Here is a 26,584-nt window from a genome sequence, read left to right as displayed (position 1 = left end):
CTAATAAATGTCTCTCTTTCTTCAGAGGAATTTTCCAGGTGAAAGGATTTTGGGACTTTCCTGTGAGGAAGAAACTGGAGTTTCACAACTTGTTCATAAGGGGAAAACTCTAGTCATGTTTCCATTTGTTCAATCAGCTTTATAGAAGTTGCACATTTATGGTGTATTTGTTAAAGATGGAAACTATGAGAAACTCTAAACCTGAAATGATCCATTATGAGGTCTTGGACTAAAGAACTTTGAGGAATTCATTCCAGACTCTACTTACACACACACACACACAGATATGGATATATGTGAATTGATATGTAAACGTATACATATATACATTTAGACTTTTACGAAGTAGGCTCCAGGAACCACTCACTCTGGAGCCAGCCCTGCGTGTGCATACCTTACCCACACTGTGTACTATGATCCAACCCTTTGATATTGACACCCTTCAGAGCCAGTCTTTCTACATACAACACATTTTAAACCTTGATTTTTTTTTTATGCTACATTACCCTAAACTTGCAATTCAGAAGATTTGAGGTTAACATTCTTTCACTGTTTATTTGGAGCAAATCATTTCTAGTCCCCAAACAATAGCTATCTGCAAGGTTTAGTTAACCATACGTGGGTACATCCATCTATATACCACCCACAAATGTCTATCACTATTATTTATACTATCTCTCACTTTATACTTTGTGTGTGTTGGGTTTTATAGTCAGTTGTTAGTTACACGTTTGCTTTTCTTGACTCCTCTCCTTTTTACTACTTAAAGCATGCCAAATTCAGGGGAAGTATCCCCCAAACCTCTTAAAATACTTAGAGATACGGTTGTTCCTTGAATCACTTTAAAAATCCTTCCAACACTTGGCGGGCGGCTGAGTAAACCAACATGTAGTGAAATAACTTTCTTTCAGGGATGAAAGCCAGAGAGAAGCCCTCTGGGGCCACATGTTTTCCTAGCACAGCTGCTAGTGTGGGTTGTGGTTCTGATTGTTCCACTTGGAGATTCTTGCACATCTTTGCCAGTGACAGCTGGCAAGATGCCCAGGAGATCAGATAGTCCAACCCCTTCTGTTTACATGGAATGAAAGTGAGACCCAGCCTTGCTAACTAATGGACTAGAACTCAAACAGCTGGTGAAAGGCAAGCCTCAGGACTGTGCCCCTGACTTTTCACTCTTCTTTGCTCTTCTAGGGGTATGCATTATAAAGAAATGGGCAGCATGACAGTTAAAATACTTGAAGTAGGAATGAGGAAACCCAATGTCTAGATGTCATTGGTTAAAAAATAAAAAGTTTGAAATGCATTGTTTTCTTTTCCATCAGTCCTCCTTCTACTTTTTTTTTTCCTTTCCAAAATCTGATTGAAAAGTTTCCTCATCCCAGAAATGTCCTAAGCATTCCATGTCTGAATCAGTAACTCCCTCCTGTTTGCTCACAAGGAAATGTGCACATTCCTGTATTATAATACTATGTTATGATACTTATTGTATTATAATTAACCAATTATCTGTCTGCTGGTAGATATGAGTATCTGGTGTTGCACAAAAAAAAAATAGCTTTTACCTATACCTATGTCTGGATATTACATACAGGTTTTTCTCTCTTCCCACTATGCATTACACTGAGTTTCATATAGGCAAGAGTAGCATCTACTTCAACTTCAATCCCCAGCACTTGGTGAAGGGCCTGGTACTTTTTGTGCTCTTAATGTTTAATGAATGTATGAATGAACCCAACCATTCTCTCACAGATTTGCAGTTTAAGTAAATATTGGGCATTTTTAATTACAAAAAATCACCTGGGATTGTTGCCTTAAAATGCAGTTTTCCAGGCCACACCACAGGAGATGCTGATTAAGAACTGGGGTAGAGGCCAGGAATCTGCACTTTTTGTAAAGCAGCCAATGGTTTGATGCAAATGGTGCAAGCTCTACTCTATGATTAGTTCACTGGATCTTAGTCCCAGTTGAATCTCACAATTACCTGTTGCTCTGAATAAAAACGTACAGCTTCTCTCCCTATTTGCTGCTGTGAGTCGCTCACCACCATACTTACTCTCCATTATGGATATTGACATGTTAAACAAACCCCAAGGCACCCTTCCAGTAAACTTTGTGAAGATAATATTTATAAACTATTTTGAGGTTTTAGAATTATGGTATCTCAGCTCATTAAGGGAATATTATCATGGTGTAAATCTAGAATTATGAAGTTTATCTTGGACATGTCAAATTCAGTCTAAGAATCCAATGAAGAGGGAAATAAACCCTCCTTTGTGTGAGCTCTTGCTCTGGCTCTGCTCTTTTCTGTGTAGGCATATTCCCCTTCACTAGGACCAAAGGAGGAGTGAACAGTGTTGATTTGGACCCTGGGATGCTACGTGTTCTTTTGAGACTGAAGTTCCATATTAGTAAACTTAATAACTGACATTTATATAACTTTTTAAAATTCCAAGTAACATACCCTGCCTGTGTGCTATTTTATATCATTGCATTTTTAAACAAATTCTGCACTTAAGCAATTTCACAGGGGAAGAACTGTATGAGGTAATAATATAAGCTCCCTTTATATGGCTACTGAAAGGAATTGTGATCCTTTGGTATATTTCTACATACTGAGGGACCCTGACTGTGATTTTTTTTTTTTACTATGGTAAAAAGAAGGAATTTCTTGAGACCTGGTTTGTGATTCAACATGGGGTCAATTTTGGTAAATGTTCAATATGCACATGTGACTTTTCAATTAGGTTCCATAGAAACTATACTTTCCATTTTAAATTTTGATCCCCCCGCCCCCAGGCTAATGCAGTAGGATGCTTTCTCCCTTCTGGAGAGTGAGCTGCAGCTCAAAGCCAGTCACATGACCAGAAAGGGAACAAGTGAGACACTTTAATAGATACATACTTGGTCTGTCACCAAGCTGTGGTGTTCAGTAGGTTAGATGAATTAAATGTGTTTTGGACTTACAATATTCTCAAATTATGATGGGTTTATTGGGACATAACTCCATAGTTTGTGCAGGAGATCTGTTTATTGTAATGTGCTTGTATTCTGTTCCTCATATTTTTTTTTTACCTGTAGCTAATCTTATATGCATTCTCCATAGGTCAACCTAATTCATATTTTTGTCATTTTATATGACACAACCCTTTTGTGTTTCCTGCTATTATTTGCTCTGTCAGTGGTCTCCCTAGCATTGGAATTTTGGGTTGTTTTCAGTTATTTGCTATCATATAAATAGAGTTCTTATGTTCATTTCTGCTCAAATTATATTTTTCTTTGCATTAATTCCAGAGGATATATTCTCCAAAGTGAGCTGGTTAGATAAAAAAAAAAAAAAGTAATGGCAGTTTTATAGTGCTTTTTGCATATTACAGTATTACCTTCCAGAGACACTGAACCAATAAACAACCCCTCTAGGGATGTGAGGCATGCTGGTTTCTCTACTACTTGACCAATGAGGAATTTTATTATTCCAGCCTACTTCTGCTAGTTTAATATCTGTGGAGGACCTCACAAGAGAAATTTTATTTTCATGATCTTTAAGGGAGGGGTTGGGTTTGTAGCTAGATGGTAAGATGCTTGCCTAGTATGTGTTAAGCACTGGATTCAATTTTCAGCACCACATATAAATAAATAAAATAAAGATTCATTGACAACTAAAAACTTGTTTTTAAAAAAGATCTTTAAGGGATATGAAACAATTTTTTTGCGTGTGTGGGATGACTCACTATTTTCATTATAAGGACGATTTGCCTCTGTATTTGACAGTTTCAAAGTGACAGGCTTAACTGCCTTTTTGAATACTGATTCTGTGTGGGAAGGAAATAGGATCAGTGCTCAGTGTAGAGTCAGACCTGAAGTGTCAGAGAAGATCAATCACGTAACACTGAATTAGGAAACTCTTATGTGACAGATTGGAGCTGAAATGCCAGTTGACCCTAGATAAGAAGGACTAGACAGTAGAAATATTCTAATTTTATGACAGATATAAAATGATGGAGCCTTCATGTGAAACAATATGTTTTGCTTCACGATGAAAGCAAGAATTTGTTCCTCCTGCCTCATTGATCCTCTCCGGTATCATTTGCTTTCCTGAACATTTTCTGACAGTCCCACTTTAGACAGACCACTCTGGTCTATTAAAGGAAGGGTTTAGGGTGGCCATGAAACAGGAACATTCTATTTGAGAGGTCTTGGGAAGAACCTGGAGGCAGAAGTCCCTAGAGAAGTCATTCTTGTCTGTGGAAAAGGTCATCTTGAAGGTTAGAAAAGGTCAGGCAGGGGCCTTTGCTTGGTTGTCTTGGCCCTCTGTGAGGTATGTTTATCTTCTCAAGTAAATAAATTGATTGCAGGTGGTTAGAGTTCTGATGGTGCCAAGCCCAAGATACGATGTTTATGAGAGTCAGAACTTTTGCTTTGGACAGCCATCGGATCTGATTTTTAAAAAATTGGCAGCTGTCCAGCTTACAATTAGAATCAGTCTATTAAGCACTTAGTGACAAAATCTGAAATTTTCCTTCATTCCTAGTTGTCACACTTGATTTGTCAATGTTTTGCTTTTTCTTGCTGGAATACTTATACACACATGTGCACACATGCAACATATATCTATCTACTTTATGGAGTTATAATTCACACTGCAGAGTTCACCCATTTAATGTGTACAGCTCAATGACTTTAATATGTTCATGGAGTTATTTATCCACCACCGTGGTCAATTTTAGAACATTTTTGGTCTAAAAAGAAATCTTATACCCATTAGAAGTCACTGTCCTTTCCTCTATAGTGGCCCCAACCCTATGCAATTACTAATCTATTGTCTACCTCTATAGATTTTCCTATCCTTGGCATTTCATATAAGAAATCATATAATATGTGGCCTTTTGGTTTAGCTTGTTTCACATAGGATAATGTTTTCAGGGTTTATCCGTGTTGTGGTGTGTATGAGTACTTCATTCCTTTTTTTATTTTTGCATTGTTAAGTTGCATTGTAATATTACTTTTAATTTATCCATTTCTCAGTTGATGGATATTATTGTTGTTTCCACTTTGGGGCTGATGTGAGTACCACTGCCACAAATGTTCATGTTTAAGTTTTTGTATGGAAGTACATTTTCATTTCTCTTGGGTATAAACCTGGAGTGAAATTGATTGGATATATAGAAACTGTATGTTTAACTTTTTGAGGAACTGACAGATTTTTTTCCAAAATACTTGTGCCATTTTACATTTGCACCAACAACGTGTAAGTACCCCAGTTGGTTATTGCCCATGTTTTTTGTTATAGCCATCCTGGTGGTCATGAAATGGCATGTCTTTATGATTTGATTTGCATTACCCTGATGGCTAATGGAGTACTTACTCCTAATCTTAGTATTTTTATATACACTTTGAAACTTTAATAAAGAAAATTCTATGAGAAATTAAGGAGTGCAGTTCATGCTGGCTGCTATAACCTCCTCTGGGGTTTCAGAGTCCTTGACATCATAATGTGAGAAATCACCATATGCTCCACATTCTCCCATTTTCTCCTGTTCTCGCATCCATTCATCATTCAGAACCCTGGGAAGGAGGCATGATGGCCCTGCCTTGGGTTAGGTACCCATTCTTTTCTGTTTGTGTTTTTATCTGGGCAGCATACAACATGAGTGGGCATTTTGAAAGGAAATTGGGATGCTCTTGTGGATGGAGAATGGATGCCAAAAGTAGGGCCAGAATCTGGGTTTCTTGCCTTTCTCAGCCTATCACAAGTCTGGGAGACAAGCAGACCATGTTAGAAACCTTACCATGCAAGTACTTAGAAATTATGCCCTACACATTATCATGGAGAAATATAATAAGTTTTATTTATATGTCAGTAAATATTATATTGAAAATTTATATCTGCCTGTTTGGGATACACAGTGTGTTTCAAATATATGGCCTCATTTGATCCTTAGTAATCGGCATTAGTTTCTTGTAATATTTAGTAGTGATATAAATATCGTATGCTTTGGCCTCATTGTACTTTTTGTGAACTAACCTGAGAATCTAACCACCAACATAATGATGTCATAAGACAATGTGGTCCTAGTTCCAAACAAATGACTGACAAACAAGTGCCCAGAAGTCAACCTGTTTGTAAACAGGGGTCACTGGCCTGTAGTCTGTGCCAGCTGGTCTAGGTAGATGATGTAGAACAACTCTGTCATATTTGTGGTTCCTGACTACCAGAGGCATTGGCTGAAGAGTCAGCAATGTCAATATGAGTGATTCAAAGGATAGGAGCAGTTTGGAAAAAATGCAGTCCTTAGGAATTACAAGTCACATCTAAAGTGCTTGCAGGGAGGTAGGAGGATTCCTAAAACAGTTCTCTGGTATAGCAGACAACCAACCCAACATGTTCAGCTGCTTGAATGAGAATGTCTAGATCAAAATGGAAACCAGGGTTTAAAGGATTCTAGTCAAAGATCAGACATCCTCATATAGAGCTAACCCCTCTCTCTATATATATACATATAGATATATAAAATGGCAGGAGAAAAGGAATCAAATGCCCTGTATCTTTCTCTTGGGTCCCGAATTCTTCCTTTTGCAGTCAGTCCTGGGCAGTAGCCATAATTGCAGGCATCCTGGCCCCTGAGAACTTCTCAAGGGTATATATTATCAGACAAAACTACAATGTCCCAGGGTAATTTAAGACAATTCTGACTATTACCCAGCCAAGACACGTTTTATAACATGATATCAGAGATTGTGCCTATAATTATCATGATTTTTAAAAAATGATCGCTTCATTTAGATTTTTCTATTTTAATTCAAGGTATTCTTCAGCAGAAATAAGGAAACAGTTTACCCTCCCACCAAACCTTGGCCAGTACCATCGACAGAGCATAAGTACATCTGGCTTCCCCTCTCTTCAACTAGTAAGTATGGGTTCCAGGTTTACTTAGCAAATGGTCAAGTGCAGAAGTGTCCAGCCTATGTGTTTGCTTCCTGATTGGCTTTAGGTCTTTTCACTGCCACATAACATTCTCCATCCACCAGTTCATAAAGCTGCCTGCTTTTTTTTTTTTTTTTTTTTTGTACCAGGGATTGAATCCAGGGGCACTTAACCACTGAGCCACATCCCCAGCCCTTTTTGTGTTTTATTTTGAGACAGAGCCTTGCTAAGTTACTAACTGCTCACTAAGCTGTTGAGGGTGGCTTTGAACCTGTGATGCTATTGCCTCAGCCTCCCAAGCCCTGGGATTATAGGCATGTGCTGCTGCGCCCGGCTCTGTCTGCTTTTTGACATAATATTCCTCTCTCCCTGAGCCAATGGGAGCTTAGAGAATAAATAGGATCCAGTGGTACTCTGATTCTGACACCTCTCAACTTAGAGGGCTTCCAGGCTACTCAATTTCACCCAAATGGTAGTTCATATTTGAGCAGAAGGGCTAACCTGGAAACTTAACCATCATTAGTAGGATGCTTTTGATAGGGAAAAAAAAATCTATTCAAAAATCTGAAAATTTCATCCCAAGTAAAAAAAAAAAATATCTTTGTTTTATAAAATCATTTTCTTGGAAGTATAATTTACATACAATAAAAATTGCCCATTCTAGGTGTAAAATTTGATAAATTTGGGCAATTTATAGTCATTTAACCTCTACTTAAATCATGCCCATTCAGTTTCCTCTCTCAGCCCCCAGCCCCCAGAGCCCCTACTGAAGCAACCACTGATCTGCCTCTGTGGTTCTAATGTTGCCTTACCTAGAATTTCATACAATTAAAATCATACAGTATGTAGAAAGCTTTATTTTTAAAACACATTCCCCCTTTCTAGTCGAAGATGACCTACATTTTTATATTCACGCCAATTGTTGAGTATATAGATATAGATATATACATATAGATATATAAAATATTATTTGAGGACTAAAAGCCAGATATGTGCCAGGTGAGACACATCTGACTTAAATGAGATGGTTCGTAAAACCAGATTTAGACATTCACTTCCTTTGTGAGAGGTCTCCAGCCCTCTCTACGTTCACTTCCTCACACAGAGCACAGCAGCTCTTTCTGGCTGGTTCTAGTGGTTATCTTGAGGAGGTTAGGTTATTTTTTGTTTCTACTTATTACTTCAAAACCACTTCTGCTCTTAGAAATTTTGTAACCTTCCACTGCATTTCCTGTAGCCGCCATTTTGTCTCCTGTAACAATTTACACGCCGTGTAACTGTGTGTCCCTTAAAGGTATGTTTTATTGGAGTGATTTGTGGTTATTTCAGAAGGGTAATTTGTGTGTTGTGTCATTAATGAAATAGTGGTACTAAAAAATATATATAGCATCTTTTACTGCCAGAGATAACTTGCGATGACATTTCTTTAAAAAAAAAATCTATTTAGGACCTCAGTGGCTTGCTAAACTGCCCCTTATATTTGTACTTTTCAGCTGTGTTTCATAATTGCAGATTACAATAAATGCACATCAAGCATACACTGTCCAAGTGCATGTTAAGTGAACTTTGTACCTAAATTCCATGTGCTTCTTGGTTTAATTGGTGCTAATGTATATTTAATTAAAACCCCCTTCTCAATTTTAAAGATTTGTGAGTCGGGTTGTATTCCAAACTGCAAAATTTAATGAAAAAGTGACTGAATGCACTCTTAAATCTTAAACAATGTAGGGAGCTTTGGTGCTTTGCCTTTTTGTAAGTTGATTCTGTGGCTTTCTGTAGTAGCTGTCTTGGGAAATAGTATGAACATCACTATTAAGGAAGTTATTTAACAAGCCTTAACCCCTTGTCTCCATGCCCCTGTTAACTTCTATGCTGCAGCCTTAAATATTTGCAGGATGAATTCTTTAAAAAAAATGTTAGGTTACAAGAAAAAATTGCTTAACATTTGCACATATTCTTTTAATAGTTTGCTGCATCAGACAGTTTTGACAAAAGTGAATTTTGATAATTACTTCAGTGGCTAGGAATTTCACACGTGGCTTAGCTACCTTTTTTAAGAGGAGATCTTAAGAAAGTAGTAAAAATAAACAAGATGGTAAAACTATTCAAGAAGCATGTGTTTCTATAGTTGTCATCATTTAATCCTGGTTCTGTTTATACATGAATATTCCTTAAACTATATTGAAATATGTTGTTCCTGGTTATTCCAATTAAGTTTTATAAATCTCTTTTCCCAACTGTCTAGCACAGTCCCTGTGTGTGTGTGTGTGTGTGTGTATGTGTGTGTGTGTATATATATATATATTTTTTTTAAATGAATGGTCTGCTTAGGAGAGCCCATCTCCTAATGTTTACCTGCTATCGTGTTGTAATGTGAGAGTACAGTGGTTGTAGTTTTCCTCAAATCATCTTCTAGAGTGAAGGTTCCCCAGAAGAAATTATCAACTTACATGGTGATTTCCTTTTACCTTAAAAACTATTTTTTTCATAGAAATATAATGGAGTATTTCAGCATAATTCATTTGTTTCAAGGCAAAGGAGGGGTTTATCATTTAAATACTCCTCCTGCAGCAGCTTCAGAAAAATGTTCTTAAACCAGAGGCTGTAAACTATTTATTGTATTATTTTGGCCAAATGAATAAGACCAAGTACATTTGAACTTTGTTGGTCTTACCTTTATTTATCTAACCACCATTTCAGCAACCTCCATGCTGATACAAATAGTTGTTTGATTTTTTAAAATATTTAATCAAAGTCAGGTTATTTAAAACTCAATCAATGACAAGTCTGTTGATGATATGGTGCAGTTTTGCAAGAGTGAAGAGTTTGGCGTCAAGACAGGCCTGGAGTGAAGGATTATTGACACTTATTTGTTATATAATTTTCGACAGGTTACTTAACTTCTCTGAAGGTTTTGTATTTCTCTTTTGCAAAATCGGCATACTACTGCTGCCTACAAGAGGGTCAATATAGACCCTGAGTAAATAGTGACTAATATTACTGTCTTATATATTTGACACTATAGAGGCACTGTGGACGAATTAAAAGAGATATGTAGGAAATGGTTTCAGCTCTGAAGGGCTTTTTGATCTCGTTCGGGGAACAGGTTATATACAGATTCCATACTGGCTTCAAATGTGAAATATTTGCAAAGACATTCAGAAGAGAAATATTCACCATGTGAGAGGAGGCAAAGACTTGATGGAGAAGGCTGAGACAACCTGGACTTTTAGAAGCTTTAGTGGCTTCTCTGCCACCAGATGGTTAAATCAGAATTTCAGGGAGAGGGGACAAAATATCAGCGTCTTAACATTCCCTGGGGACTTTGGCATGGGGCCATGGTTGAAAATCATTTAAAGATTCTCAGGTTGGGCATGGTGGTGAACATCTATAATCCTGGCCACTTGGGAGCCTGAGGCAGGAGGGTCACAAGTTCAAGGACAGCCTCAGTAACTTATCGAGGTCCTAAGCAATTGAGTGAGAATTTGTCTCAGAAAATAAAAAGGGCTGCAGATGTCGCTCAATGGTAGAGCTTTAATCCCCTGTACCCCTCTCACACACACAAGATTCTCAATAGGTAGAAATATTTTAAAAATAAGGGGAAGAATATCCAGAAAGGTAACATCTCTTTTGTTGTTCAGTATTCTCTGAATTGCAGGATGTGTGGTAAGCAAGATCATTTGCTAACCCTGTAGATACATTGTATAGAAATATACTGGCTTCTGTTATGTATCTGATAAATGAGAGAAAGGTTGTAAGTTTGATGTTGTTTTTTCTTTCTACTTTATTGTGTTTTTGCTTTTAACTCTTATTGTAAGCATTAACTGTGATGATTTTGTGTACATATATTTTCAAAGTAGATAAAATATTTTAAAATTTGGCATTTTTAATGTGAAGAAGATCCATTATTTAGAGTTGTTTTTTTAGACATGATGATAAACTTGCCCTTGGTCTAACTGAGTCCTTTGTGACCAGGGCCAGAGAGCAGCTCTGACCAATAATAAACATCCCTAGATACAAACTCACCCATTGATGTTGGCATTCTCTGTTGCCACAGCAACGAACATAGGTTGACCAGAGACCCTCTGCTGCCAGTTATTTATGAAAGCAAACGGCTCTATATTTGATGCTCCTGATAAAATGAATCTGTAAAATACGAAAACTATTTTCTGATTATTGGAAGTAGAAAGGGGAGTGAGACATCCAAGAGGAGCAAGGGTTGGGACCTATCCCTTAAGGTAGTAAGGAAGATTTGAGGCACTGTGTGTGGCTAATAACTGTAAGCTACATTTTTTTATGGAGGAAAAATATGCTATTTAAAAAAATAAGAATAGAAATGTTTTGTATTGAAATAGAATAAATCAGCATGACTATAATGGCTCTGGATGAAAAGATAGAAAAGCCACATCCTGAATATGTACAAAAATACCATGGTTACGTGTTTGTATATCTAATGTTGACATTTGAAAAACCAGTTTCATACCTTGCAAGTATTTAGTTTTGCTCTGTGCATTGACTTCTGTGAAATACAGCAACTTTTTTCTAAGGATGATAAATGGTGAATCACTTGATCAACATGATCCCCTTTGATTCTTCTGAGTCTATTGTTCTTTTACTTCATCTTTCAAGGACTTGTGCTGTTCTTAAGTTTCATTGATTGCACTGGAAGGACATGATGGAAAAGGAAAATCTGAATATGGTCTCATGCACATTCACAGTGGGAGATAAAATGAAAGAGTGGCAGGCATCTTGCATGCAGATAGGCATTTCATTATTGTCATTGTAAAATAAGGGAATCAAATCAGTCTTGGTAAAAAATAAATTGAAGCCCATGATGGCATGTTGGCATCTTCAATGGCATAATGGAGGCAGAAAAACATACTTTGAAATCACTGAAGCTCAAAAAACCTTACCTCCTTCAGCTCTGTTTACTGAAAGATCGTAGAGCTGAGGGCTGTCTTTTTCATTCATTTATTCATTCCAGAAATATTTGTTGGTTCTCATTTTGTGGCAGAAGCTGTTCTAGGAGCTGAGGATACAATAGTTAATAGAGAAAAGGGCAACTTACATTTTAGAATGGGAGATGGGCATCAATAGGTAAATATACACTGTGCAGGAGCCAAAAGGACTCTGCAGAATGAAACAGAAAGGGAATGGTGACACAGTAGAGTTGCTAGTTTAGATTGGTGGCCTGTGAATGGCTGCATATGGAAAAAAGATACTGGGACAGAACTGGAAATGAACTTGGCAGATCTCCAAAGGAAGGGTATTTCAGTTAGAAGGAATGGCACGTGCAAAATCCCCAGGGCAAAGAGTGGGGCATGCTACAGAAACAGCAAGGAAGCAGGGTGTGGCCTGAGCTGAGCGGGTAGCAGGAGATGAGATCTGAGATTGTAGAGAGAGTAGGGCTGGGTTGGAGGCCTCAAAGATCACAGAAGAACGTTGATTCCTCCTCCGGTGAAGACAGGAAGCCACTGGAAGCATTGAACACAGACCCAGAACCATTTGACTTTTTATGAGGATCATTTACACAGTTCTTATAAGGATCACTCTGGAAATAAGACTAGTGAGAAGAAGGAAGATTGGAATAAGTTACTGTGACAAAAGAAAGCAACAGATCTGCTTGAAAAAGGATAGAGACAGCAGAGAATGTGAGAAGTAGTTGGGATCTGAATATATTTCAGAAGAAACATGGAGAGGATTTCCTGATGAATTTTATGTGGAGTCTCAGAGGAAGAGAAAAATCAACATAGATTCAAAAGTCACTGGCATAGGCAACCAGTGGAGTGGAATTACCACTTGGTGATATGCAGAGGCTTGAAGGTGTGGGAAGAGCAGGTTGTCAGAAAAATTAAGGGTTAGTTTTGAATTCATGATGTTTGAGAGGTCAATTAGATAACCATGTGGTGACATTGAGGTGGAATTGGAAATGTCAGCCTGGATTTCCGGGCAGAGGTTGAAGCTGCAGATATAAATTAATAATTTTTTAAAAGTTGGTATTTAAAGCCTTGGGAGTCTGTGAGTGTACCTGGGAGTGAATGCAGATTAAGAAGCAATGTTTTAGGACTGCATGAGTGCCCTATGAGAAGGTGGGTACCCTTCATGTAGTAACCAGCCATTCCAGTTTGCCCCGAGTGAGGAGTTTCCTGGCACGTGGCACTTGCAGTGACTGGAACACATGAGACTTGCCCTCCATGAAGAAAGTGTTTCAAGAGGGAGGGCATGGTCAGCTGTGTCCAATGCTGCCGATAAACCAGGACTGTGCAAAAACCATTGAATTCAGCAGCATGGAAGGATTGGGTGACTTTAGCCAGACTTGTCTATTGTGAATAGCCAAGTAGATATGAAGACCACCCTCCATGGGGGTAAACACATTTGAGGACCCAAGGCCCATGCACTGGAGACATGGAGCCTTTTCCCCAGTCTCATCCAGAGAGACATGAAGCCTCCCCAGCACTGTGACAAAGCAGTCAGGTCCGTCATGACCATGTGTGTGATTGGGTCAAGTCATTTAACCTCCCTGTTTTCAATACTTGCAAAATATTCTTCAGATTTGTCATTTAAACCAGCTATCAATCTGCTATCTATATACTACATATAATAAATGGCACACACTGTGTGATAACTCGAGGTATAAAAGTAACGTGATTGAAATTGCTTTGGATCACAGCATTTAAACTAATCTTTGGTTGTCTGTTGACTAGGAAGACACATAGCTTAAAGCAGCGGAAACAAAACGGTTTTACTTTATGCTTGGCTTTATGCTTCCAAGAGCCCAAGTTCTTCCTTGGACTGATCTGAGAATGTCTCCCACTTGCTATCCTGCCTGATTCCCACACTGCACATCCTAATGCGATGTTAGTATAATTCTCTTCAATATTTGTGTATTTATATTCACATATATGTGTACACTGCTTGCCTGATGATGAAACCTACTCTTGAGATTAAGACAACAGCTAGTCCAGAGAACAGAAAACTGTTCTGGTGAGCAACTGCTTAAAGTTCTAGTTGAGAGTAATGGGGGTCTCCACCCACTTGCCAATGGCAAGTCTAGTTCATATCACATTTGGAATGACCAATTTCTTCCTTGTTGGTTTCAGTATGGAAAGCACAGGGGAGTTAAATTACTAAATGTCAACTCATGTAGTGTGATGCTGGAAGTCCTGTCAGTGATAATTCTGTCATCACTGTTGATGTTTAGTCTGTTTCATCTTGGAATATAGTAGACCTCAACAGTTAATGACTATCTTGTGTATATTGTGCTTGGCACATTGCCACACAATTAGTGCTCAACGATGATACTGTGCTCTTTATCAGTTCCCCCAAAGGTAGTGTTATTTATTCGTGAGAAGATTGAAATGTCATCAATGCGTGGTTGATTGGAATGCAGCTCCCTGGAAGCAGCCACCTGTTCTCTGCATCCTAAGGCCCAATTCAGTGACTTACACTCAGTAGATGCTCAGCAAATAATTCTTGAAGGAGGGAGTTGGCCATCCTTTGCTCCTAGTCCTTGGACAATGTGTCCTGTAGGTCACAAGTGCTGCTATCGGCCTGTTGTTCCCCCCATTATTTGTAGCTTTGATTTTCAAGGACATTACAACTATCATACCTTGACTGGAACTGAACTTTCTTCTTTATGACAATTACACCCAAGTGTCATTTCTTTATGAGGCTTCTACTTATTAGTTATTAGTGCTCTTGTCACCATGCTTCAAAGTCTTTTTTTTGGGCGGGGGGGGGGGGGCACAGGAGATTGAACTTAGGGAGGCTTTCACACTGAGCTACATCCCTAGTCCTTTTCATATTTTTTTTGTTTTGGAACAGGTTCTCATTAAGTTGCTGAAGCCAACTTTTGATCCTCCTGCCTCAGACTCCCTAGACACTAGGATTATAGGCATGAGCCACCGTGCTCATCTTTCCCTGTCTTTTTAAAGTTTATATTTCCTGTGCTTCTGCTTGAGTCATTAATACATTAATTATTACATTTATTTATTTGTTTACTATTATTTACTATTATTTCTTTGAGCAGTCAATACCATGAGAGGTTCAGCAGAATTTGTGGGTAGAGGGTAATTTTTTTTTACTCACTTCCAAACACACTTATTATTGCCTTGTTTAATTATCTCAGAAAAAAACAGATTCCATGAAAGGCCTGTAAAAGAAAACTATCAAAATTATAGTGATTAAGAACATGAGATTGGAGCAGGAGTTGTGACTCAGTAGTAGAATGCTTGCCTAACATGCATGTTCCCCCAAAGGTAGTGTTATTTATTCGTGAGAATATTGATCCTCAGCACCATATAAATGTAAAATAAAGATATTGTGTTCACCTAAAACTAAAAAATAAATATTAAAAATTTTTTAAAAAAGAACATGAGTCTGCCTAGACTTGAATTCCAGATGGAATTACACTGATACTTCCTAACTGTACCATCAAGGACATGTTGTTAAATATCTAGCCCTTCATTTCATCCTCTGTAAAATAAGGATAATAAGATTGCATGCTTCATCGGGTTCTAGTAAGGATTGAATGAGATGATGTATGTAAGACCTATTCCAATTTCTTGGCACGTAGTGCTCAATAATTATTAGTCCATAATAATCAGGGCATAAACTTTACAGTAATTAGTTTAGATATTCAAAAAATGTGATTTTCATAATTTCCTATAGATCTCATTTCAATCCCTCACTAAGCACTCTGTTCTGTGTGGCTGATTGGGAACAGGGAAATGAGAGTCTACCTTCTTGATTGGGGTCAATCTTATGTGGGAGTCTGTGGCGGGTTTGTTCTATGCATAGATGATGCCCATTGTTCCCTCTGGCAGAATTCAACAGTGGTCCTTTGCAAACTTAGTCCGCACCTGGTTCCCTGAGAAGTTGGTAATTAGCTCTGTAGTCCTGCTGGTCCCTGGTGCTTCCTTTCAAGGTCCCCTTGTGAGGACAGCTATCTTCTCAGCTGACCTCAGGTCACAGTTAGAACCACGGGAAACTTGTCTGCCCCTCTCATCCTACCTGTAATGAGCTAGGGTTTTACACTGCTCTCCACTACTAGGGTTCACCCTGTCACTTTCTCCTCTACCCCCTTTTGCCCTTCAGTCATAGGGTACCATGTAAGTCACCAAGCTGCGTGCATCCAGATGGGGAGTAGAGTGCATTTTGCCCAATTCACAGCTTCATCCCCACTTTCAACATAAGTCATTCACCAGGGACAGCAAGGATGGAAAGGGGACGGGGCAACCACATTGACATTCTCTCCTTTTACTTCCTTTTGCCTCTTTGTTCGTTTTCTCCAACCTGAAGCCCTTTCTGGTGTGGGGCTTTAAGAGGATGAAAAACTGGTTTTGTTAGCTTTTCTTCAGAGCTGCCCTTGGATTGCATCAGGGCCGTACAAGTCAAGATCACAGTAGGACAAGTCAAGAATCCGAGGCATTTACTTTTTTGGCCCATTGCAGGTAGAGGTCAAGGAAAATAACACCCCTGCAGGTTCATGACTCCACATGGTCAGCCAGAAATGAACTCTCCACAGAGCTGCCATTATTATTATTGTTGTTATACAGATTTACTTGATGTAAGTGATTCTTTTACTTCCTTCAGGGAGTGGTTCCCAAGTCTTTGGATTTCATGGACAAAAAAGCATGCTTTGTTTAGTGGAAGACTGACAAAGTATTGCCAAACTTTAATTTTATCAATGAAAGAAAATATATTATTTTTAAGTTACCTTCTCTCCCAGCAAATCATTTATTTATTTATTTATTTATTTGGTGCTGTTGGGCTTCAAACTCAGACCTCACGTGTGCTAAGGCAAGTGCCCTCCCTCTGATCTACATCTCCAGCCCCTCTATTCCCTCCCTCTCCCACTATGGAAGGCCCAAAAACAATTCTTGCAAAGTGAGCAAATTTAGCCACAAGAAAATTCAGCAGGTTGCCCTGAGATTGCTCACATAGCTGCGGTCCAGTGAAAATTTCTTCCAGACAAGCGCCAATCAGCCAAGCTGTGCTTGGAAGTCACTGCCTAGGAGATGTTCAGCCACTAAGGCCGGCTTACGGTTGGCTGTGATGATGTATGAGCATTGGCTTGTGCAAACCAACATATAGGATAACTCAGGCCAAAGGAAACACTGTGCCTAAATATTTAGCCAAAGCAGGGCTATTTGCCTAAATTTCTGGAAAATTGCCTCCTTTCCCCACCTCGCTGAATTTGGGTAAACAAAAACATGGCCTCAGAGAGCTTTTGCAGTAGAAATTATAAAAATTCTGCAAAGTCTTATGATCTCATTTTGGATCTCCTCGGGATTCCTCATCAAGATGCAATTAAGCGGAGAAAAATTCTGCCTTGGGGTGTAATTTTAATTACTCATCGTGTTACGACTTGACTTTCCATTGCTGCATTTCTTTTCCTTTCCATATCACTGCTGCTGTGTTTGACAGCTCCTTCAAAGAGTCACTTCGTTTTAGGCTAAGAGCAGAGCACTAAGTTGAAAAGAAGGGCGAGGCAAACATCCTCCACTGCCTCAGTCCTTTCCCCAGGAAACCGTGCGGGAACACTCTTTTTCTTTTCCTCGCCCCTCCAGCCTCAGTTTTATGACCCGGTGGAGCCGGTGGACTTCGAAGGACTTCTGATGACCCACCTGAACAGCCTGGATGTGGAGCTGGCCCAGGAGCTGGGAGACTTCACCGATGATGACTTGGACGTGGCATTCACACCAAAGGAATGTAGGACTTTGCAGCCCTCTTTGCCGGAAGAAGGGTAAATTGTTCCCCTAAAATGTAGATGGGATTGTGATTGTCGTGACTGTTGTTGGGAAGGAGGGAGGTTCCCTAATTCTGAACCTATTTTAAAAATAATCAGAATTACTCAACCCATTAAAATGTGCAGGAAGAAATAAGCTTCTATCACCTACTTAGAGAAGGTTTTTAATTGGTTTAGCCAGAGGCTTTGAAGAGCTGTGAGGGGACTAACCAGTCCAAGGATGCAGTGGGACACAATGGAATGCTCCAGAAAGGTTAAGATTGCAGATATGGAGCAGGACTGACTGTGGCCAGCTCAATGACCTTGGACTAGTTAGTTATCACTGTCTCCACATGTAAAAAAAATATCACAATAATCATTGAAATGCCTCCATTCAGAAGCATCTTAATTGTTTCTACACAAGAGATTGGATAAACTTAGAAATAGAAGTTCTACCCACATTTAAAAAGTGCTGGGTATCAGAATAAAACAATGAATAAGGCAGAATCCCTTGCTTTGCAGAAAGTTCTGTCAAGGGGAAAACCAATGGGGAAAGCACAGTAGAGTGAATATGTTAGCAACTGTTTGGGATTGAGTTCCTAAGCATGGAAAACAGCCCTTGGTATCAAACAACTGTGGAATTCTATTGAATTGAAACTCCTCTTCCTTCCATAAGGTGAACTTCACAGTCTCTGGAGGTTTAGGGTGAACTTTTATCTGTATTCATTTTTAAAATTCAAATTTAAATTCACATCCTCCTGGACACTTTCAACCTTCACATTTTCCTCAAAATGTCCTAGAAAAGAGATCATGAAACACAGTTCCTGCCCTTGTGACTGAGATATTTCAGTTCTAATTTGCATTTTATTTAATCACAGTTACAGAAGGTTGGCTGACAGTGATGTGGTATATTAGGACTTCTCACTTTCTTGTTCAGACATTTCTCATTCTGACAGAAGAGCTGCCCATCTATGCAGCTAATGTTTTTAAGGTTTTCCCCTTGACAAAACTTTCTGCAAATATTCCCTAATGTTTTGGGAATATTCACTTCCCAGTAAACCAATAGCATTATCATCCTTGGGAAACATTCCCCCTTTGTTAGTCCAATTATTCAGATGTGGCTTTAATATAATATTGCATATTATCTTCACCTTTGGTAGAGAGTCATTTAATTTTATTTCTTTGTGTAAACTTTATCTTATTTCCAAATTTGGCCTGAATCTTGGAACAACCTGTTTAAAATACTTAAAACAAATTAAGAAGAAGGAGTTTTTTTTTTTTTTTTTAATATGCTAGAAAAGGGCTGGGGTTGTAGCACAGTGGTTGAGCACTTGCCTCACATGTGTGAGGTACTGGGTTCGATCCACAGCACACATAAAATAAGTAAACAAGTAAAAAAAAGATATTGTGTCCATCTACAAAAAAAAATTTAAATATGATAGACAAGGCAACTTTTCCCTACCATGATTTTTAAAGGATTTTTCTTTATTTTTAGTTGTAGATGGACACAATACTTTTATTTATTTATTTACTTATTATTTTTATGTGGTGCTGAGGATCAAACCCAGTGCCTCACACATACTAGGTACTAGGCAAGCACTCTACCACTGAACTACAGTCCCAGCCCCTGGCAGATTTTTGAAGTATAATATTGCCTTGTCACTAGAATTTACAGCTAGCGTGTTATCTATCTAATGTCTTCAAAACAACCTCTAGTATTTCAATTTTTTCCAAAGTCTTCTGAATAAGCAAAGCAAGAGAAGGCCTACCTAGAACTATATGTTGAGCTCTGATAGCTTGGTGGTCGCAGCCTGGACTCTACAAGTGAGGTCCCATTACCACTGTGACTTGGAGTGAGAGCCTGTCACCTCATTCTTCTGAAAAATGAGAACAAAAGTAGTGCCTGCTTTGTGGAGCCGATTAGGAATTAGCTGAATTAATACATGTAAAGTGAATGCATCAGCACCTAGTCCATAATAAACATACATAAAGTATGAATTACCACATACAATGTGGTAATTTGTTCTTACAATGTGCTGAACACTCTTCTAGGCACTTTGCACATGAATTTATTTAGTCCTCATCACAATTCTCTACAGGAGGCACTCTTAGTATTGATGCCACCACTCTCCAGTGAGGAAACTGAGACAGGAAAGGGTTGAGTGACTGGCCGAGACCACAGAACTAGTAAGGGTTGAAGCTGGGATTTGGACAATCAGGACCCAGAAATCAACTGTCTAACTGCAGTATTTCATCTCATACTGACAGCAAGTGCATGGGTTCTGTTCTTATCTCCACCTTAGACAGCACTTCATAACAAACATATATATGTACCACTAATATACCTGAGATACATCAACTTAAAAATAAAAAAGGTGTATTTGGGCTCAGAGTGTGGGAGATGTCAGTCTGTGGTCAATTGGCCCTGTGGCTTTGGTCCTTTGGTGAAACTGCACATCATGGCAAGGGAAGGTGGCAGAGGAGGCCCATTCACCTCATAGCTCCGTGCAAAGCACAGAGAGGGACAGACTGGCACCCCACAATCCCCTTTGAGGACATGTCCCCAATGACCTAAGAGCTCGTATGACCTAAGACCTCCATGTCCTAAAAGTTTCACTGCTTCCCAATAACACCAACCTGCAGGCTACAACCTTGACGTGTGGGCCTTGTGGGGACATTCGAGATCAAAACTACAGCCCCTTCTCTTTTCAAATGAGAAAATTATGACCTGTATAATTTACACTTATCTATCTCTGGTATTAACGCCTTCGTGACAACAGCAGAAAGCTTTGTTATTTCTGATTTCAAGATTTTGAAACACATGTAGAGTATTTCTTAAGGCACACTTCAAGCACATATGACAGGCACCATCCAAGACTAAAGTTGGTGTCTGCAACCTTATCAGAGCCCAAGACAGCTGTCTTGGCCTTCTAAAGGGAGAATACACAAATTTGAACAAAAGGACACAGAAGCAAAAAATCACCCTGTTAGAGTCAGTATTTATACTTACTTTTCATGTTTTGTATTTGATTATCACTAGTTCTACCCATTTGTGTTGTAATGCCTTCGGGGATGAGTGTAGATAGCAATTCTCTATAATAAAAGAAACCCCCAAAAATATAAAATGCCAACATATTTGCCTCATTAAAATAAAAATATTGCCTCGGGATTACTTCAGACATTCAAAATGAATGGGCAAGAACATCCTTAGCATTCTCATGGATATGAATTTGGAATCATGTTGTGGCCTTTGGCTATGATAAGAGATTGCTTTGTTGGTTTTATCCAGTATATTATATTCTTGTCTCATTTTCCACCTAATTAGGGTTGAACTGGACCCTCATGTCAGGGACTGTGTCCAGACATATACTCGGGAATGGCTGATTGTAAACCGCAAGTAAGTTACTTTTCTCCCTCTTTATATATAAATGTTAATTTTATATTATTAGCCTTTTCTTGATCACCCTCTTTATATATAAATGTTAATTTTATATTGTTAGCCTTTTCTTTATTTTTTCTAAAGGAATAGATTTTTTGGTACAATTTTAGGTATACAAGAAAATTGAGCAGAAAGTCCTGAGAGTTCTCATATTCTCCCTTCTAATCCCCCCACCACTTGATTTCCCCTCTTATTAACATCTTGTATCAGTGATACATCTGCTGTGCCCTCTGTGCCAGTGTTGATGTGTTATTGTTAACTTGAAGTCTATAGTTTACGTTACTGTTTAGTTGTTGCTGCTGCATTTGTTTGTCTGCCGTGCTGGGGACTGAACCCAGGGCTTTGCATGTGCTAAGCAAGGGCACTATTACTGAGCTACATACATTTATGGCCCCAAGGTTCTTTTTTTTTTCCTGAACATTCTATGGGTTTTGATAAATGCATAATGACACGTAATATGCCCTTGCAGAATCACACAGAATGGCTTCACTGCCCTAAAAATCCCTCGTCTTCTACCTTTGATTGCTCCTCCCTTCTTGTCATCACCTCTCTTTCTTATTGTCTCTGTCATTTCATCTCATTCCTTCATGTTTCCTTCCTTCCTTCCTCAGGGTGAGGGATCAAACTCAGGGTCTTGCACATGCTAGGCAAGGACCCTACCACTGAACTACACCCCCAGACATCTCCATATCTCTTCATGACTTAATAGTTCATTTCTTTTTTTTTTTTTTTTTTTTTGCTGAAAGATCTTCCATTGTATGGATGTACCACAGTTTGTTAAACTACTCACTTATCAAGAAAGTTACATTTAAAGCATAAAAAAATAGAGCCTTTTAACCAGGGGTGGTGGTGGACCCCCTGTAGTCTTATATACTCAAGAAGGTGAAGTAGAAGGATCACCCATGTCCGGAGTTTAAGGTCATCTTGGGCAATATAGTAACCCTTGTCTCAAAAAAATTTAAAAAAAAAGATTTCTGGTTTTATTTCTATTCTGATGAATTCATGGAGGGTGGGGAAATAAATGAATTAAAACTTGACCTTGGATTCAAAAGTGTCATTAAAATTTGTGATCCAGACATAAATTACTTGCAAATTCTCCTGTCAAAAGGGTCTTTCTCTCCTGGATTAATCAAATGTTTTGTGACATTGTCCTGAACTTTTTATTTCCATACTGCTGAGCTGGACCACATTCTCATGAGAAACATTAAAACACCCTGAAATCTCAATCTGTGTGTGTGTGTGTCTGTGTGTGTATGTGTGTGTGTGTGTCTATGTGTGTATGTGTGTGTGTGAAAGTGGGATAGGGACTGCCTACAGATTGGGGTCCACTTCACTAGAGACAGATCACAAAATCTTGGACAAGACATAAGAATTTGAAATTCAATGGTCTCACCTCTACTGTACCCCAGTAAATGTTACTGTTCTGTGAGATAAATGATGTAGGACTTTGGGGGTTGGTCTTCTTGCAGCTCCTGGAAATGTGCCATTGAATTTGTGCTGATGGTTTTTGAAGTAATGTCAGTGTGAGGACTATTTCCAACAGCCAAGGAAGAGAAAGCATGGCCTATAAAAAATAATGAAGAGAAAGTTAGAAGCAAATCCATCCTGTGTTCTAATGCAAGTGGAAAAGTAAGTTTTCCAGGCAGTCAAATAAGATTATGTTTTGCTGGTAATAAATAGAAAATTTCAGAACAAGTTGTTCTCATTCTTTTAGATGTTATAATTAGAGAAACTTTCTGGATATTAAAGTTCTAAAAAAATCTAAGAAGGAACAGTAAATAGAATAGGTCCATTTTACTAAATTTGGTTTTCAGATTTATTTTCTATTTGAGACACTGTACTTTTTCTACTCATGACCATTCAAGCTCCTTGAAATATTTTTTTCTATTTCCCACAAATGTAAAAGAAAAAAGAAACTCTTCTTATAATACTCCTTGAAGAAATTTTAGAAATTATAGGGAAACAAAACCAAAAAAAAAAACTTAATTTCATTATGTATAGATGATTATCTCTGACAATTGTGATCATCCTTTTGAGTCACATTTCATTATAGTATATGTTTATATAAAAACTAAATCAGATTACAATACTGTTTTATAGCATCCATTTTCAATTTTCATGGTAAATGGTAATTATCTCTTTACTAATTAAATATTCTTCTTCAACATGATCACTAATGATTGGATAATATATTTATACCAAAATTCACTTGACAAATTTTAATTGGTTTAGATGATTTCCTGTTTTTCAATTTTTATACTTAAAATGCAGCAATGTCCTTCTTACTAAAATTTTGTACAAACTTGTGATTTCCTTTTTCCTGTTGAAATAAATCTCTTAAACAACAATTTCTTTGTCCATAGGTATAGATATATTTAGGGTCTAGGAAATAATAGATCCAAGCTTATTAACAATATATGCATAAATCATCAAGAACATTGGATATTATCATTTACTAATATTTCCAATTTTGTTTGTAAAAAGGCTTGTCCTTCATTTGTATTTTCTTTCATTATTAGATTGAGCATCTTTTTTTCCACATATTTATGGGCAACTTGTAAGTTTTCTCCAATGCTCTTCTTATTCATGAAATTTATTTAACTCTTTACATAAACTATTTAGTCTTATCTAGCTTTAGAAGAACTTTTATTTGTAGAGATATTAACCATTTGCCTATCAAATATTAAAAGCTTCTTTCCTGGTATGTCTTTGTCTTATAACTCTTAACATTTAGAATTATTTATGAAATTAAATCTATATTGATATTTTCCCTTATGATTTTTATTTTGGCATTATATTTAAAATTTAACTCATAACCCTAATATTTTGTAGGATTTGGGGATTAAAGCATTAATCCAGACTACTACCCATGGTAGTTTCTTCATTTGTTTTTATCTCTTCTGCAGAATCAATGATTATTTATACATTTATTTCTTAAAGTTCTTAAATCTTTGTGTCTCATAAAGCAATATCTGTTTTAACTTTGTGTTTGGCAACATACTGGGGATGGAGATTACGGTTGGCCCTGTTATCTGCACAGTTGTGTAACGGGCCGATTCTATTCTCAGAAATCAGCAAGCAGACAGGTAGAAGCACGCACCTCCAAAATTTATTGTCAGTTCCTGGTTCACTTTGGCTAGCATTTTATTTAGGAAGCATCTTTTTCTACTCTATTTGATTCTCTGGTTCTCAGAATCTGACACTCTGAACATAAAAACCACAATTCCTGGCACATACTCCTACCAGCAGCATTCCGTCTCTGTCCATAATACCTTACTTGTGGGGAGAATCCAGTACCCTATTGCAAGGCACCCTTCATCTCCCAGCCTGTACACATTTTCATCTCAGTTCTTTTCTGAGTGTTTCTTTGTGGTTGTGATGATGATAAAAGGCACAGGGTAGGGAGAAGGCTCTGACTCGTGTGAGTGCCTTCATAGGTCACCACTGCAGAAGAAAGTCCAGCTTTGTAGCTAGTGTAGACACTGACTGCTGCGGGGCCAGTAGGAAGGAAGGAATGCAGCACCTTCCAGTCTCTCTTCAAGGAACTTCCCTGTGGGGAGATACAGTGTGGCACAGCCTTCTCTTGCCAGCTCCATCTGATCTATAGAGGTTCTTTCCAGATTTAGGCATGAAGTTCTCACTAGTTTGGATGAGTTCCCATTTTTTCTGTGTCTTCATAGGTAGTTCACTGGGAAGTCAGAAAGAATGCAATAGAGGCTGCTGTCCAGTTAGTTGTTAATTAGTAATTCATTAATTAGTTCTCCTTTGAACTTTTATTTTATGGGACAAATAACGCATGCTCATTTTGAAAGAAAATGAGTAATGTGTCGGTCTCCTGCCTCCCTCCTGGCCTGCTGCCTGCCCTTCCCCTTCCACTCACTCCTCACTGCCTGAAGGTCACAGTAAGCCTTCCAGATCCTCTGTTCATTGAAGGATATATGGCTGTCTATATTTTTATATAAATATGTGTATATGTCTTTTTGTAGATTATAAATGTTAATATTTTTCCAATAATATTTTTGACATAATTTTATATAAGAGATTTATCTCCTTCTTTTGAAATTCTACCTTGATTTCCTCCAAGGATGAAGGAATCTATCATAAATTATATAATTTCTCTACTAATGGGCGTTGCAGTTATCTCCCCTTTCTCCGTGATAAATCATATTAAAACAAGCATATATGCACATTTGCACCTATCTTGTGTGTGAAATTATCTGAAAGCATAAATGGAAACAGTTCACCTAATATATTCAAATAAGTACTGCCAGATTCTTCTCCAGAAAAGTTGTGCTAATTCACTTCATTACCAACTTGATGTGTGAAACTACCCTTTCCCTCTATATCCTTGCCAATGCTGGATGTCATTGATTAAAAGAAAATTTAAATTACTCCAGTATTATTCTAGTTATAATTTTAAACTAAAAGCTAATACTACCTATTTTCTGAATACTGTTTCATGTCACTGAGGTTTTTTTCCCTATTATTCTAAACTCTCAATTAAATATACCCTCACAGACGACCTGAAGTTTCACTCTGTTATAGTTCGGATATGAAGTGCCTCCCCAAGACTTATATGTAGAAGACTTGGTCCTCAATGCAGCAAGTTCAGAAGTGGGGCTTTTAGGAAATAATTGGATCTTGAGGGTTCTGACCTCATCAGTGGATTGATCAGCTAGATGAATTAATAATTCAAATGGTCTATTGGGAGGTGATAGAACCTAGAAGGTAGGACCTAGTTGGAGGAAGTAGGTGACTGGGGGCATCCCCAGGATGGGTGTTTCTTTCTTTCTTTTCTTTTTTTTTTTTTTTTTTTTAAGAGAGAGTGAGAGAGAGAGAGAGGGAGAGAGAGAGAGAGAGAGAATTTTTTTTAATATTTATTTTTTAGTTTTCGGCGGATACAACATCTTTGTTTGTATGTGGTGCTAAGGATCGAACCCGGGCCGCACACATGCCAGGCGAGCGCGCTACCGCTTGAGCCACATCCCCAGCCCAGGATGGGTGTTTCTTATGATTCCAATATTTATTCTGGAAAAGGCAAAGTCATAGGACAGAAAACAGTTCAGTGGTTGCCAGGGTCTGGGATTGGGGAAAGGGAGTGAGTACAAGAAGGTGTGAGAGAATTTTGAGCAATTCTGGAACTGTTCAATGTCTTGATGGCAGTGGTGGTTACACAACTGGATGCATCTGTCAAAACTCACAGAACTGTACTTTCAAAAGAATGAATTATAATTGTACCTCAAAACAATGGACAGAAATCTAATACAGTGCCTAGCCTTAAGTAATTAGTCTTTAAATGTAAGGTCTATTATTTGTTATGGTTTATGATACTATTTTAGAGAATAATGGCTTCTCTGGAGTGGGAGTAAATTAATTCAAATCCTGGTCCACCACTTACTAGCTGTGTAACCGAAGGCAAATTAATTTCATTGTACTTCAATTTCCTCATCAGGATGGCAGGAATTAGAATAGTAACTGACTATAGGGTCTAGGG

The 26,584-nt window shown here is 38.1% G+C and overlaps 1 protein-coding gene across 4 annotated transcripts in view; it reads left to right on the top strand.

Annotated features, from left to right (window-relative positions):
• The window catches only part of Dock8 (dedicator of cytokinesis 8), a 214,902-nt gene that overhangs the window by 37,893 nt on the left and 150,425 nt on the right, over positions 1 to 26,584 (top strand). For 2 of the 4 annotated variants that reach the window (XM_076846038.1, XM_076846035.1), the window contains exons 2-4: positions 6,803 to 6,905; positions 17,494 to 17,669; positions 20,977 to 21,048. In XM_076846038.1, the coding sequence (XP_076702153.1) occupies positions 6,803 to 6,905; positions 17,494 to 17,669; positions 20,977 to 21,048 (351 nt within the window). Of the gene's footprint in view, positions 1 to 6,802; positions 6,906 to 8,166; positions 8,217 to 17,493; positions 17,670 to 20,976; positions 21,049 to 26,584 lie in introns of those variants that run through there. The other 2 variants (XM_076846036.1, XM_076846037.1) reach the window with 2 other exon arrangements.

The sequence above is a fragment of the Callospermophilus lateralis genome, chromosome 2, assembly GCF_048772815.1.
Source record: "Callospermophilus lateralis isolate mCalLat2 chromosome 2, mCalLat2.hap1, whole genome shotgun sequence".
Taxonomy (NCBI): Eukaryota; Metazoa; Chordata; class Mammalia; order Rodentia; family Sciuridae; genus Callospermophilus; species Callospermophilus lateralis.
This window is presented reverse-complemented; position numbering and strand designations above follow the sequence as displayed.